Source organism: Dipodomys merriami, unplaced genomic scaffold, assembly GCF_024711535.1.
Source record: "Dipodomys merriami isolate MVZ:Mamm:240054 unplaced genomic scaffold, mDipMer1.0.p SCAF_14, whole genome shotgun sequence".
Lineage (NCBI taxonomy): Eukaryota > Metazoa > Chordata > Mammalia > Rodentia > Heteromyidae > Dipodomys > Dipodomys merriami.
Window position 1 is genome coordinate 29,641,432 of NW_027202715.1, and position 17,035 is coordinate 29,658,466.

Consider the following 17,035-nt stretch of genomic DNA (forward strand, 5'->3'; position numbering starts at 1 on the left):
ATCTCAAAAATCATGGAGTAGTCAATGTGTTAATTATCCTCTCCTCTTAATGTGTGACTATTCCTGTTCATTAATAAAAACATCAAAATTAAGAAAGCTGTATATCCAAGAGTACACATATATACACACATTTCCAAATTTCAGGTTTATACAGTACATCTTATGACTTTTTTTGAGGATTTGAATTAACTGATATTTTCATTTAACCTCATTTTAAGAACAAATTGTATATTAAAATAAAAAAAAACAGAATAACACTAATGACACAAAATATTTTTAAACTGACACTGAAAATATATTCTTCACAACACCTTTTTATTGCAAGGCCAATTACATAACACTAAGAGTACATATACATATATATATATATGTGCATGTATATATATATATGTACATATGTATATGTATGTTCATTTGCAAATATATAGTTTGAAACACTGTTGTCTTGAATAGCAAGCTTTAATTCTTGCTCTCAACTTATATAAAATCATATATCAGAATATATTGTCTAAGTGACAAAAGAGATGATCATCTAAATCCTTTGATCTTATCTATACAAGAATTCCTATAGGCTAGTGCTTTGTCTCAATGTGCTATGAAAAGTGTAACATGATTCTCCATGCACAGTGTATCCTCTACCGTGTACCACTTCAGGGATTTGTTCATTTTTTTACATGAATAGAATGATAGTTTAGAGATGTTTTCTATTTCACAAGTTCTTTTCCTGGTTCCTTTTGTCCTTTGCTTCTGAAAGTTTCTGACTCAAAATCAGATGCACTTAATAATTTGGTTGAGTTGACTACAAGGAGTAATTGCTTTTGATTAATAAACATGTTATTTGTTTTGCAAACCATTATTAAAGAAATTGTAATTTTATCCTGTTCATTTCATTAAGATTTTGTGAACTTTCAGAAATACTGACATCCAATATACAATCATCTATTCTTCATCTTGTCATTTGGTCATATATTATTATTTATTTTGTTTTGGTGAAACTGAGATTTGAACTCTAGGCCTGAGTACCATAGAAACAGCTGTACAACTGAGCTACAGCTCCTGTCATAACCTTTATTCTTTAACAGTGAGCTGGACTTAGGTGCCTTTAGTTTCAATCTTATATAAACCACTTGGTTATTGAATTCTGTTTCTTCTATTTAAGGCAACTGATCGGGAGGGAGACCCAATAACCTATGCCATTGAAAATGGAGACCCCCAGAGAGTTTTTAATCTTTCAGAAACGTAAGTTTTGAAAAGTTAAAAGTGAAGTGATTTATGGTGAAGTGATTGATAACCTGATTTTCCTTATTTTAATGTTAATATAATATTCATAAGGGATTGGACTTATAATCAGAAACTTTCAGCTGTTTGTACTTTTATTTTACTTGTATTTTACCTTATGAATGTTAATGAGAACTAAAAGGCTAATTTTGAACCCAAAAATCTTACCCAGGAGACTATTTATTTATTTTAAGCATTTTTACTAACTAAAATCCACTGAGGTGGAAACATTTCATTTGCAGGCATAGCTTGGGATTAATTGAATGCCTTTAAAGTTGTCAACTACTTCTAATGGCAAGGACAATCCTTCAGAAAGTAACTTAGTACTGAGCCTTTTATTCAAAAACAAAAATCTTTTAAACAAGGTGTGTTATAGATGCACTTATGATTAGGTGACGTTTTGGTTTTGTTTTTTTTTTCTTTTATCAGTCCTGAGACTGGAACTGAGCCTGGGCCCTGTCCCTGAGATCCTTTTGCTCAAGGCTAACATTCTTCCACTTGAGCTATAGCATATCTTCCTTAATCATCTGTGATTTAATTGGAGATAAGAGTCTCACAGACTTTCCTGTCTGGGATAGCTTTGATCCATGATCCTTAGATCTCAGCCTCCTAAGTAACTAGGAAAAAAATTAACTTTTATCCATAGAATTTATCAAATTATATATTGTGTCTTCTACTTCCAGAATGAACAGGCATATGACCATGAGTAGGAAGATAATGTATATTATTTATAATAAATCATTCTGAGTCTGAAAAAATTGTTACACTGCAGAGATATAATATTCTTTTCATTTAGAAATAATCGCAAATAAGATAGATTTTTTTATTCCAGGAATGAATTAAATCTCATTTTGATTTTTTTTTCACTAGAAGATAAGGAATCATCACAATTATCTTATTCAGTTTGGCAGCTTATTGCTATTGCTAAGAAACTTGATAGTCTTAAAAAGCCTCTTTCAATTTGCAACCAGAATCCTAGTATTATCCATCTTAAGTGTGGAAGTTCTGATTGCTTAGTTGGAAATAAAACAAGCTAACATACTTCTGTATAGAAAACACACTGGTTCTGACCTTGTATTTCTCTATCTTACTGTTGATTTTTTTCTTCTGCTAGTACAGGGATTCTAACCTTAGGGAAAGCCCTGGATAGAGAAAGCACAGATCGTTATATTCTCATCGTCACAGCTTCAGATGGCAGGCCAGATGGGGTGAGTATACGCCATACAACAGGCTTCTGAAATTAGTGTTTAAAAAACTTTACTCTTGTGGCCCTATGCTCTAAAATAAATGTGCTATAGTTATGAATTAATCTGTTCTAGACTGGAACACATAAAATTATGAATTAATCTTCTTTTTACCTGGAACACCCATAATTAGAAGAAGAGCTTTTTTTCCCCCAGAAGGTTCTTTTAATTAATATACCTACACTCTGAATGAGATCTGGTGTTAGAACCTTTGACTTTGTAGTTCAGGCACTTATGATCAGATTCAACTCCCATCTACCAGGACAGTGAAACCTAAGTTATTCTAATAATCATTCTTAGAACTATGAAATGCGTTTTTCTGCTAGGTTTACTATGTGGAAACCTCCTTCACTTACTTCCACTTTGAAGCAGGGATTATAGGTAGATTTATGGGTATACCTGTTTATGAACAAAGCAAATGCTTAATTGATAAGCTTGATGATCATTAGTGTGATGACAATGATTAAAGTTGACCCTTTACTTTCATCCAAAAGATACATCCTACATCTTTTGGATCCAAAAGTCAGTTGTTTATTTTTTTGTTTTGTTTTGTTTTGCCAGTCGTGGAGCCTGAACTCTGGGCCTGGGCACTGTCCCTCAGCTCTTCAGCTCAAGGCTAGCCCTCTATCACTTGAGTCATAGCACCACTTCCAGCTTTTGGTGCTTATGTGGTGCTGAGGAATCGAACCCAGGGCCTCATGCATGTAAGACAAGCACTCTACCACTGAGCCACCTTTCCAGCCCCCAAAAGTCAGTTTTAAGAATAAATAAATTTACTTAATCTTTCTTCAGTAGGTGGTTGATGCTGTTGGGTTGCTTTATAAGACCATGTGCCTGCTGGTTGAGGACTCTCCATCATTTAGCTTAGTCTCTAACACTCTAAGTTATTTTTGAATTATTCAAATTATTTGTCTATCTTCTTTAAACTACCATATTCACAAACTACATATCCAGATTTTTAAGCACTATAATATTTTTTTTATCATGGCTGGTGTTTTATTTTATTTTTTTGCCATTCATTTTTTTTCATTCTCCTTAGTTAAGTGCTTTAGTGCGAATCAGCACTGTTGTCTCAAATAATTTCAAACCCAGGATAGACAAATAAGTTTCAATCTTTTCAAATAGTAACTGATCGCCAGTTGAGTTAAAATCACTTTTTGGATCCACGTGATAGCTTGGCTAAGAATATATGAAAATATGGTCCTTCCATTTACTTCAGGATGCCTTCTGAGGAAATAATGCTATTATAAGAAGATGAAACTGATACTTGTATCATTTCATAGTCTTTATCAAAATGAGAAAAATAGGAAGAATTAGCAAATTTGGTAATTGCATATTTTGTATTATAAAATATTTGATATTTCAGACATTAAATACTATACCAAATATAAAATGTACAGTTTTAGTACAGTTCTAGAGATTATCAGGCCCTATAGAAAGGACTCAAATGGCAGAATGATGAAGGAAAATAAAGGCTAAGATGAATTTATGTGTGTGCAATATCCTCTGTTTTTCTGGGCCTGTGGTACAAATGTGATCAGTAATGGGATTCTTAAAAAGAAATAATGAATAAAATACTTGATTAGACAACAATACAGGAAGAAAATTGTAAGAAAAAAAGGAGAAAATATTTAGCATACATTAAGTGGTATAAGTAAAGTGAATTGCAGAAGGGATATTTAGGTTAAAAATTGATATAGAAAAAAATATGAAGCATAATGTGTAATTGTAAGCTGTGTCATATTATAAATCAAAAATTGATGTGGTTATATTAGCTAGGATATTTAAGGTCTGCCATTGAACAGAAAATTTCTTAAATTAGGGAAAGAATGGAAAACAAATGCCATAGTTAGATTTCTGGCATATTGTCCACTGGAATACACAATGTCTTGACTGAAATTAATGATTTTATTCTTAAGGTATTTTCAGTAATTTACTAGAATATTTTGGTTCTTTTTGGCAAGGTGTCTCAACATGTCTAGGTATCCATTTTCTCAATCTATTGTCAGTAAGATTTCACTCAGCTTTAGAATATTTCCTTTTTAATGAATTGTTTTATTTTCAAATGTCTGCATGTCATATAGAATACAATTAATTTCAGACATTTTGTTCTGGTAATACATAATATAATTACATAATTTTAGACATATACTTTTATATAAGCATGAATGTTGGGTTCCTGAAGTAGAAAGTGATTACTTAAAAATAATATTCTCATACTTTGAGAGCCCTCAGATTGAAACATTTAAGTTGATATCCTTAAAAAAGTGCCAACAAAACCAGTACTTTAGCTTTAATAATGGTAATCTTTAAGATGAATAATTTCTGAGCAAAGACCATAGAGGGTTGGATTTTTCTTAAATCAAAGTGATTATCAGCAATTTATATGAAATAAAATTTCAGAGTAAACTTGAATATGTTTACTAAGAGTCAGGAAAGGGACTAGGAATGAATAGAGCTCACACTATTTTGGCCATTATTTATATTTTGTGAGAATATACTGGAAATTTTATCTGTCTCACCCATGTTTCCCATTTCAAAATTTATTTTACAAATTATGATCGACAAACATACAAACTATATATATATATATATATATATATATATATATATATATATATATATATATATATATAGTCAGTCTTGACCTCTGGGGCTTGACCTCTGGGCCTGGGCACCGTCCCTCAGCTATTCAGCTCAAGGCAAGCACTCTACCACTTGAGCCACAGAGCCACTTTTGGTTTTCCAGTGGTTTATTGGAGATAAGAATCTCACGGACTTTCTGTGCCAGGGCTGGCTTTAAACCGCGATTCTCAGAAAATTTATAATTTATTATAATTATTTTAACTACCTATCACAGCATAATAAGATGATTTTTTAAATTAATTAATTAAAAAATTTTGGGGGTCAATCATGGGTCTTGAACTCTGGGCCGGGGTGCTGTCCCTCAGCATTCCAGCTCAAAGCTAGCGCTCTACCACTTGAGCCTCTTCCAGCTTTTTTCTGTTTATATGTGGTGCTGAGGAATCAAACCCAGGGCCTCATGCATGCTTGGCAAGCACTTTACCACTGAGCCACCTTCCCAGCCCTGATTTTTTAAATTTATATTTGATTATGTTTAAGTCATACAAAGGAGTTTCAATTCAATATGTGCATTTGTGGTCTTTTTTGAAATGTTAATATTCATATTTATTTTCAATTACTGACTATAGAAGAATTTACCAATTTCTTAAGAAAAAAATACCTATTTTTTAGTGTTCTTATGTGTGAGCTGAAATATATTTGAATAAAATCTTTATGAATGGATTTCTTTTGAGAAGTTATATTATCTCATTCATTTTCAGAGCTTAAAAATGATTGCATTTCTTTTATTTTTTTTTAACTGGAGGAAACATATGCTTTATCCTTTCAGAAGTGTTCTGAAACATTCTTTAAATCTGACTAGGCCATGAACGATGAAGGAGATTAGGAGATACTTTAGTTAAAAATTCTAAGTAATATACATACAAAAAGTTAATGTTAAGAATCCATCTCAATCAACAAAGAATCCGTCTCAATCAACAAACTGGGCAATGGTGGTATGCACTGATGATCCTAAGTACTTTGATTCCATAAGTAGGAGACTTGAGAATTGAAGTTGACCCCTTTTGAGAAAAATGTTAAAATGCTGGATATTCAACAAAGCATCTTTGTATAGGGGAGAAATTATACTCACCACACATCTGCTGAGGAAGGAATAGGCTCACAAAAGACTGAGGCAATAGTGGAATACATCTGTAATGACAGCCTTCCTAGGTTGAAGAAAGAGGAGACAAATTTGAAGCCAGATAGTCTATAATAGTACTAATATTTATTATTATGACTACTACTACTACTAGTAATCACAGTGGCAGTAGTAATACTTGAAGAAGTAATGATAATATAATAATTATAAAAATGAATATCAGGGAGAAGTTAAAATTGTGAACTTTAGTGTAATCACACAGATTCAGAATCTAATTTCTAACAAAGGAATACAAAAGCAGGACACTATGTAGGACAAACTAATTGGACCAGAACTCTCCCTTAAAATTCAGGTAGTGGGGCTGGGAAGGCGGCTCAGTGGTAGAGCGCTTGCCTTGCATGCTTGAGGCCCTGGGTTTGATTCCTCAGCACCACATAAGCAAAAAAAAAAAGCCGGAAGTGGCACTGTGGCTCAAGTGGTAGAGCACTAGCCTTGAGCTGAAGAGCTGAGGGACAGTGCCCAGGCCCAGAGTTCAGGCCCCACAACTGCCAACAACAACAACAAAAAAATCAGGTAGTAAAGTAAGGCACCCACGGCTCATACCTGTAATCCTAGCTACTCAGGAGACTGAGACCTGTGGATTGTGATTCACAGCCAACCCAGGCAAGTAAGTCCAAGTGACTCTTATCTCTGATTAACCACCAGAAAACTGGAAGTGATGCTGTGGCTCAAGTGGTAGAGTGCTCACCTGGAGCTGAATAGCTCGGAGAGACCACCCAGGCCCAGACTCTAAGCCCCAAGTTCCCACCCCCCCGAAAAAAAAATCTAGTGGTAGACTTTCTAAAAGATGTAGAGGAAACAGATAGATAGATAGACAGACAGACAGACAGACAGATACATACATACATACATACATACATACATACATACATACATACATACATACATACATACATACATACATAGAAAACATAGAAAATATTTTCAATGAGTAAGTGAACCTAAAAAGTTAAGGAAAGGTATTTTCTTTTTTTTTTTTCCTTTGGTCCGATGGTGGGGCCTGAACTCTGGGCCTGGGCGCTGTCCATCAGCTCTTCAGCTCAAGGCTAGCACTCTACCACTTGAGCCACAGCGCCACTTCCGGCTTTTTTCTTTTTGCTTATGTGGTGCTGAGGAATCGAACCCAGGGCCTCATGCATTCAAGGCAAGCGCTCTACCACTGAGCCACCTTCCCAGCCCAAGGAAAGGTATTTTCTTTTTTTTTTCTTTTTTTTTTTTGTCGGTCATGGGGCTTGAACTCTGGGCCTGGGAGCTTTCCCTGTGCTCTTCATCTCAAGGCAAGCGCTCCACTGCTTGAGCCACAGCACCATTTCCAGTTTTCTAGTGGTTTATTGGAGATAAGAGTCTCACGGATGTTCCTGCCAGCGCTGGCTTTGAGCCTCCTGAGTAGCTAGGATTACAGGCGTGAGCCACCAGCGCCCGGCTTTGGAAAGGTATTTTCAAATAAAATTTCATAATGAAAAAATTATGAAGCTGAATATTATTACTGAAATTATATATATATATATATATATATAAGGCACTCATAGGTTAATTTGAGATTGAGAGGATCAGCAAACATGGAGATATCAATAGACATTATTAAATCTAATGGAGAAATCAAATACACTGATTAAAGACAAACAAAAATGATGCTAATCGAAATGCACTCCAAAACAACATATCTTTTTTTGGTTGTTTAACTTGTCATCAATGTGCTGTATCAAGCTCTTTCTTTTTAATTTATTCCATTTTTCTTTTTCCCTTAGGTTTATCCCTGGCAATCACTGTCTTTGATTCTGTGTCTTATATATACATTTATCTGATTTGGGGGAGGGAAGGGAATAACAAAATTGTGAAACAAGGACAAAGGGTGAACCTATGCAAATGATACTCACAAAACGCTATATTGGAAATGAACTATACAACTTGGGGTGGGGGACAGTGGAAGAAAAATGGAGTGGGTAACAATGTTTGAAAAGAAATGTTCTCATTACCTTACTGATGTAACTGTAACCCTTCTGTACAGCACATTTACAATAAAATAAAAATTTAAAAAATGAATCTATTACAAAGCATTTGGGATGGTACAATGAAGCTAAGTATCAATAGACATAATTATAGGCCAGAAATATTCATTTTATTGATTATTCAATGATACCCATGCAAGTCCTCTTCAGATTTCTTAAGAAATATGTAAGCAAGACATTGTTCTATGTGTGTCTTATTATTTCTGCCAGAAATATTGATTCTTCCTGGGTGCTGTGAAACTCATTGAGACATGGAGAAATAAGCCCACGTGGTTCATGAATATTAGCTCCCATTCAGCACAGAATGCTATGCATTGTATTTAATTATGAATTTATTAAGTTATACATTTCTCCTGTACATTATCCACTTACAGGTTACAGTACTGGATGGTGGACATAAAAGAATATAAAAGCATATAACTCCATGATATCCACAATGAGAATGTAAAAGAATGGAGTGAGGAAAAAATAGCAAAACAGACTGACACAGAAGTACAAATATATAAGTAGGCAAAAAAGGGGTCAGGTAGTTAGAAGAACAGTCAGCAAATTCCATTGTGGCTGCTCTTAAAATTTGGCTCCAGGCTGTCAATTTTAATGTCTTGTTCACCCTTGGGCAAGTTGGGAAGCAATGTAACTATGAAACACATTTTATTTTAAACTGTTTTCACCTCTGACACAACTTGTAAGTGGTAATAGTTTTTTTTTAATATTTTTGTTATAAAAGCAATGTAGCTTCTTTGTACAACATTTGGAAACATCAATATGATAAAATAAATCTATATTCAATACAACCAGAACACATTTGATTCTCTTTATATGTATAAAGAAGTTATATATACATATATATACATGTACATGCACAATGGATTTATATACATGTATGCAGCTTATAAATTAAATGACTTCTTGGAAAATATACAAGTAGAAAAGTGCATAAATCATAATCATTTAAATTGATAGTAAACTTACTACTGAAATGCATGTAGATCTCTGTGTCTGACCTCTTTAACTCAAGTTTACATGCGTGAAATCTATTAGTTTTAGTACTTTTACCATTAGTACATTCATTCTTATTAGTGTATATTATTTCATTGAATGCATAAAAATACTATATAAACAGTCTATATTAATAGAAATTTGTGTTGTTTAAATGTTTGCTATATAGTTCTGTCCAGATATTTGTATCCTTTATAAGTCCTCTTTCTGTTTCTGCTGTATGCCCTAAACCTGATGGAGCTAGGCAGAACCTAGGAACTGTACTGAGGTTTAGACTTCAGAGGACACTCTCCAATTTGAATCATGTACGGAGCTGTATCTCAATTCTGCACATGTCATTGGACATTCTGGTCACAGAAGATCGGAAATTTGTCTTTTAGTCACATAGTAATGGTAGATTCACTTTTGTACCATCCCCAGAGTTGTATGTTCATAAAACACTAATTTTATGACCAGTATCTGCAACTAATGTTATTGATTTAAATGTGAAACATTAACACTATTAATATTTTCAAACTATTAACATTCCAGATAATGCATATTTATATAGTGTGATTTTTTATTGTCGAGGTGTGATGTATAGAGGGGTTACAGTTACGTAAGAAAAAATAATAAGTACATTGCTTGTCAAATTTGTTACTCTTTGCCTCATTTTTCTCCTACTTTCCTTTCCCTGTCTCCAGTTGTATAGATCATTTTCAACATATTGGCTAGTGTATATTGCTGTTGCATTGAGTCTCCCATTGGCCTTTGTGTCACTATTCTGTGGTTCCCCTTTACTTCCCTAATTCAAATAAACATATATAAAATACCAGGGTATCAAAATCAAATACAGTGACAACAGGGGTTATACCATAGGGGAAATACCCACAAAAGAAACAAAAAATTACATAGGAGATGAAAAACAACAACAACAAAGAAAAACCTCTTGTGTCCCATATTTTGGAGTTCATTTTGCTTAGCATCATCTTATATGGTCATATGGACATATGTATTGAGCTATTCTGATCATCTGCTAAGATTATCCTAGATGTATACTAATTATCGCAAATAAGGGAAACCATGGACCTATGTTTCTTTGGGTCTGGCTTACTTCACTTAATATAATTTTTTCCAAGTCTTTTCACAAATAGGGTGGTGTCATTCTTTCTGATGGAAGCATAGAATTTCATTATATATATATATATATATATATATATATGTACATACATACCACATTTCCTTGATCCGTTCATCTACTAGTTAAACACCTATAGAAAACTAACATTAGATCCTTGTATATTACCCTACAATCAGAATCAACTCCAACTGGATCAGAGACCTCCAAGTAAAAGAAGACACCCTGATAACATTACAGGAAGGATTAGGAGAAACTCAAGGGCTTCTTGGCACAGGCTGAAATTTTCTTAATAAAGACCCAGAAACACAACAAATCAAAGAAAGGTTAGACAAATGGGATTGCATGAAACTTCAGAGCTTGGCAAAGTACAGAGCTAGCAAGATCAATAGAAAGCCCACAGATTGGGAGAAGATCTTCACTAGCCATAACAACAGACAAGGGTCTCATACCTAAAATATACTTAGAACTCAAAAAATTAAATCCCCCAACAACAAATGCTCAAAGAAACAACTGCCTGGTTAATTAGTGGGCTAAAGGCTTAAAGAGAGACTTCTCTGAAGAGGAAATAAGAATGGCCAATAGTGTGATCTTTTATGCTATATATTTTATTATATTTTCTTTCATTCAATCATTCATTTGTGTATTTAAATACTAAGGACTCAGAATGGGAATGAGATGCTTTTCGGACCTAGAAATTTCAGGGTGACCACTTCATTGAAGTCGAAAATAGCTCCTCTAATATTTAATACGTTTTTATTTTTTGTCATTTTCTTCAAGACCTCCACTGCTACAGTGAATGTGGTAGTGACAGATGTCAATGACAATGCTCCAGTGTTTGATCCATACCTACCTAGGAATTTATCTGTGGTGGAGGAGGAAGCCAATGCCTTTGTGGGTCAAGTAAGGGTAAGTAAAATAACTATGTCTATCTTATGGCTGTGGAGTAAAGTGCATTGTTTCTTGGTGAACCTTTTTTTATTGTAATCTTGAAAAGAAATTCGACTTATCTAATGAGTTAAATGACTAGTGGATACTCTTCAAGAATTTTTTAATATTTAAGAGCTTTTAAAATAACATTCTTTTATATATATACATATTATTGTAAAGATACCGTAAGAGGGGTTACAGTTATATGATCAAGGTAATGAGTTCATTTCCTATCGAGCATTGTTACCCTCTCCTTTGTTTTTCCCTACTTTCCCAACTCCTCCTTCCCTACCCCCACAAACTTGCAAAGTTCACTTTCAACATAGTGTCTTGTACATCTCCTTGTTACCATGGGTCAACCTGTATCCTTATTTCAGCATTTTTTTTATTTCCCTTCCCCTCCCCAAATTAGAAAAATGTATATACAAGATGCAGGACACCAGAATCAAATACAGTGACAACAGGTAGTTGTACCATGGGGGAAGAACATACAAAGAAACAAAAATAATCGCATACTACATTATAAGCACATTAAAAAGTACAGCAACAAAGAAAAAAATCTCTTGTGTCTCTATCTTGTGGTTCATTTCACATAGCATCAGCTTATATGGTCATATGTACATAACTTTTGACCTTTTCTGCTTCTCTTAGACATACACCAGTTATTGCAGATAAGGGAGACCATGGGTCCGAATGTTTCTTTGGGCCTGGCTTACTTCACTTAATATAATTTTTTCCAAATCCTTTCATTTCCTAACAAATAGGGTGGTGTCATTCTTTCTGATGGAGTCATAGAATTCCATTGTATATATACCACATAAAAATAAGATTCTATAAAATTAGATTTAATATATTAAATGAGCTTATTGAATTTTGTTTTTCTGTAATTTAGGCAATAATTTATGTGTAATTATTATTTTCTTTATATATATAATTTTCTCTGTGATAAGAGGTAATTAGGAAAGTGTGCAGAGCACAGAGATAGGACAGTGAGACTGAAACTTGCTCTGAAAAGTGAACACTGTTAACAGATATATTTAGAGAGATCGGAAGTTGTCTAGGGAAAGGAAACTGTATAATTAAAGTACAAGAATTTGAATTCATGACACATTACAATTAAAACAAATAGGACTTGCAATAATATACTTTAAAATTTTCTAATCTATGTTGAAAAAATAGAAGCCAACTACAGAGAGTCATAGGTGTGGCAATATCAGATTTAAATTTAATAGTCATTGCTGAGTAAACTAAAGAAAAAAATTAAACTGAAAAAAGAGGAAATAAGGGACAATAGTCAAGTCCCAATATATGAGATATGAACTAATACTGATAAATTAGTGACATTACAATTGTCAGTCTACAGTATGATATTTATGGAAACAAATTCTTTTAATTGGATACCGATTATCAGGTATCCAGATAAAGCAAATATTGAAATACTGAATTGAATTCCTATTTCCAAAACATATTTGTAGAGATAAAGCACATATTGAATATTCAACAAAAATTAGTAGCTATCAAGTAGATTATTAAGTTTGAGTTCATTTTTATTTTCCTTTTTTTGTTAAAGAAAGCAACATTACCACTATCTGTGCTCCTTTTGAAAACTTTTGTAGTAACCGTTGTTTTTCTCCTCATTCTCAAATTTAATGTGAAATGGTGAACATAATTTATTTCAGATTTTTTAAAGTTACAATACTAATCTTAAAACTTTTTTTGGGGGGGGGGGTCCGGTCATGGGGCCCGAACTCTGGGCCTGGGCACTGTCCCTCAGCTCTTCAGCTCGAGGCTAGTGCTCTACCACTTGAGCCACAGCGCCACTTCCGGCTTTTTTCTTTTTGCTTATGTGGTGCTGAGGAATCCAACCCAGGGCCTCAGGCATGCAAGGCAAGCGCTCTATCACTGAGCCACCTTCCCAGGCCTGAAAACTTATTATTTGCTACATTTGATACATTTAGCTCAACAATCTTGAGAGTATAAACTTGAGAGGAAGACATAGAAAGCAAGCTGCATCCCTTGATTCTGGAGAGTTAGAGAAGATAAAATGTCTTTAGAAACAATTTTGGTAGATCACAATGGCCTTCTGTTACTACCTAACAATAATTAAATAATCCATTAATTTCACTTAATGATGCCTATTCCCCCTGTAAAATTTAAATGTAATTGTTACCAAAAAGCATTAAAACTCAGATTCATATGTTTAATTATTCTATTGAATTTGAGTTATCATTTTGTGTTTATGTCCTAAAGTTATTTGAAAATGATATTTCAATATTTTTGGACTGAGAATAGGAAAGATTATTTGAAATTAATGTACCAATAAAACATATCATCCAATACTGCTGAAGCAATATTTATAAATTATCCATAGCACAAATGTTTCATCCAATATTATGAAAAATAACCATCTAATAATTATTTAATGAAGATCTTAATATTCCCAAAGTATAGTATACTTCAATGTGAACTACTATGCTAATAAGAGATAAAAGATGTGTGTGGAATAAAATCTAATTATCATAGTTACAGTGTAACCTATTCCAAGAGTCAAAACACTAATACAAACTACTGAAGGACTGAGAGACATTACATTGACTGACATGACCAGGGTCAAGAATCATATGTTTAACAAGCCACATTAATTTTTTTTGAACCTATTAGTAACATTCTAAATAGGGAAATAAGTGCAAATAAGATATCGGGTAAAAAGAGGTAATACGAGACATATTACAGATGATGAGGCTTTTTGAGAACACTAAGTCCATAGTCTGACAATAATAGATTTATTTAAAGAAGCTCTAGAAAGTTGAATTTACTTAACCTAAAACACAAATGCATCAGCATTGTGCAATCTGTATGCTATATTTTAACTAGAAGGCAATGGTAGTGTTTCACTGCTGAATTTTAAGACAGTTTAAAATTCATTACTAAAGGAAATGGGCAATGGAGCTAAGGAGAGACTTCCCAGAAGAGGTAAGAATGGCAAGGAAAAAGCATAAGGAAATGGTCATCACCCTTGGCCAAATAACTCTGAAATTTGGCCAACATTGTGAATTAAAACAACAATAAGTGTTGGTAGAGATGAGAGGAAAAAGAACCCTATTGCACTTTTGGTGGGAATGTAAACTAGTACAACCTCTCTAGGCAGCAGTTTCTGGGTTCCTCAAGAAATTAAACATAGACCTTTTCTATGACCCAGCCATACTATTCCTGGGCATGTACCCAAACATCACAAGCCAGGGTACCATAAACACACTTGCACATCCGTGTTCATCACTGCACTATTCACAATAGCTACGTTATGGAAACAGCCCTAGATGCCCTCAGTAGATGAGTGGATCAAAAAATATGGTACCTATATACAATGGAATTTTACATAGACATTACAAAGAATGATATATCATTTGCAGGGAAATGAAGGGACCTAGAACAAATCATGTTAAGTAAACTAAGCTCAGAGAGACAAATGGTACATGTTTTCTCTCATATGTGAAAGCTAGATCTAAATACACTGGGACATGATAAATCATACAGGACTGTAGGCATTTACGGATCAAAGGATGATATTCTCAGGAGAGGAACTCAAAGGCACAATGCCGATACGACTCTGATCACACAAAATAGTATTTATTGAAATGAATACCAGGCAGTAGAAACAAGAGGTTTTTCTTTTGTTAATGTTTTATTCTTTTCCTTTCTTTTTGTCTTATTTGTTTGTATGTATGTCTTTGGGAGGGCAAGGGGAGGTATATAAATAGAGAAACAAATGCACCAGTGATACTTACTAGACACTATATTGAAATTGAACTATACAACTTGTGAATGGGGATAGGAGGGAAAAGATGGAGAAAATCAGGTAAGGGTGACTTTGTCCAAAAAGAAATGTACTCTTTACCTGGCTTACATCACTATAACCCCTCTGTATTTCACTTTGATAATAACAATATTTTTTAAAAAATCATTAGTAAATGACAGAGTTTAGAAAAGCGGTTGGTGATGTCACTCAAAATAGAAATAGAAGCCAGGCATCAGTGGCTCACACCTTTAACTCTAGTTACTCAGAAGGCTGAGATCTGAGGATCATAGTTCAAAGCCATCCTGGGCAGGAAATTCCATCCGACTCTTAGCTCCACAAAACCACCAGAAAAACTTGAGCTGTGGCTCAAGTGGTAGAGCATTCACCTTGAGCTGAAGAGCTGAGGGACAGTGCCCAGGCCCCAGAGTTCAAGCCCCATGACTGACCAAAAATATAAAGAAAAAAGAAAAAGAAGTAAATATTTGCTTCAAATCTACAATTTAATATGAAACAAAGTAACCCAGAACCTCAGTAAACTGCCTCTGAAGATGTGACTGGCTTCTGTCTTACTGTCTAGTGTTCTGCAAAGAAATTCAGGTGAGGAATTTTGTGATATTTATTATTATTATTATCATCATCATCATCTCATCATCATTATCATTATTATTATTTTGTACATTAGTGTAACATTTCATGGTACCTAAAACTAAATGTTTTATTTTTAAGGAAACCACAAGTGAGGGGTTTCTTTGTTGTTGTTGTTTTTTATTGTGAAGATACCGTACAGAGGGGTTACAATTACATGGGCAAGGTAATGAGTACATTTCTTATCAAGTATTGTTGCCTCCTCCTTTGTTTCCCCTTCCAATCCCTTCCCATCTCCCACCCCTACATCCCCTGCCACCCCCCCTCCCGCACCAAAATTGTAAGGTTCAATTTTCGACATAACATACAAGTGAGGGTGAGGGGTTTTATGAGTTCTTTTCTAGACTCAAGACAACACAATGCAAAGACTTAAACCAAGTCAGGTGAAGGAGACCATGACAAACTAGTAATGTCTACTTTAATGATGCTACCAAAAAACAAATATTTACAATGAAGACATTTATTGTTTGTAACTTTTTGATACGATGACTTTTTGAATATTTCTTAGCTTTTCATAAATGAATTTGTAAATAATTGTGTGCTTTTACTATAGATATTTAGAGGTTACTCTTTCATTAGTTTCAGTCTTATCACATTTTTAGAACAAAAGCACATATATGGATTTGGGTGTCCATATGTGTTATATATGTGTATCCCAGTTACAGAATGATTGATGTCTTTATTGATGAATGCTACCTTCCTCGAAACAACTTCCCTGCACTACTTGTAATGAGTTTCTCTTTCTTAGCACTCTACTGTAAGCATGCCTGGTTCTTCAGTCTTCCATTCATTTATATTTTTTAAATTATTTTCAAGTAGTTGTACAAAGGAGTTGCTATTCAACAAAGCAGTTTCTGAATACAGTGCATTTTAATCAATAACATGTCTTTCATCATTCTATTCTATCTCTCTCAATCTTACCCTTTCCCTCAATTTTCTTAATTTTATAGAACATGCATTGAATTTTATGACTGTATTCCCCCCATCTTCTCTTCATTCATCTAACCTCCTCCCCTTGATCCTGACCATTCTTTCAAGTACCCCTTTCTTTTCTTCATTTTTTAAATTTTGATTTTATTGTAAAGATGGTGTTACAGTTACGAGGGGCTACAGTTACATAACTAAGGTAATCAGTAAATTTCTTGTCCTTTGTTTTTCTCCTATGATCCCTTCCCTCCCCTTCACTCCCCCCTCCCCGCTGAAGCTGTAAAGTTTATTTCCAACATAGTGTCA

At 34.0% G+C, this 17,035-nt stretch overlaps 1 protein-coding gene across 3 annotated transcripts in view; it reads left to right on the plus strand.

The window, feature by feature from the left end:
- The window catches only part of Pcdh15 (protocadherin related 15), a 620,145-nt gene that overhangs the window by 449,945 nt on the left and 153,165 nt on the right, over positions 1-17,035 (plus strand). For all 3 annotated transcript variants that reach the window (XM_070020439.1, XM_070020440.1, XM_070020438.1), the window contains 3 exons: positions 1,160-1,239; positions 2,393-2,486; positions 11,212-11,340. In XM_070020439.1, the coding sequence (XP_069876540.1) occupies positions 1,160-1,239; positions 2,393-2,486; positions 11,212-11,340 (303 nt within the window). The remainder of the gene's footprint in view (positions 1-1,159; positions 1,240-2,392; positions 2,487-11,211; positions 11,341-17,035) is intronic.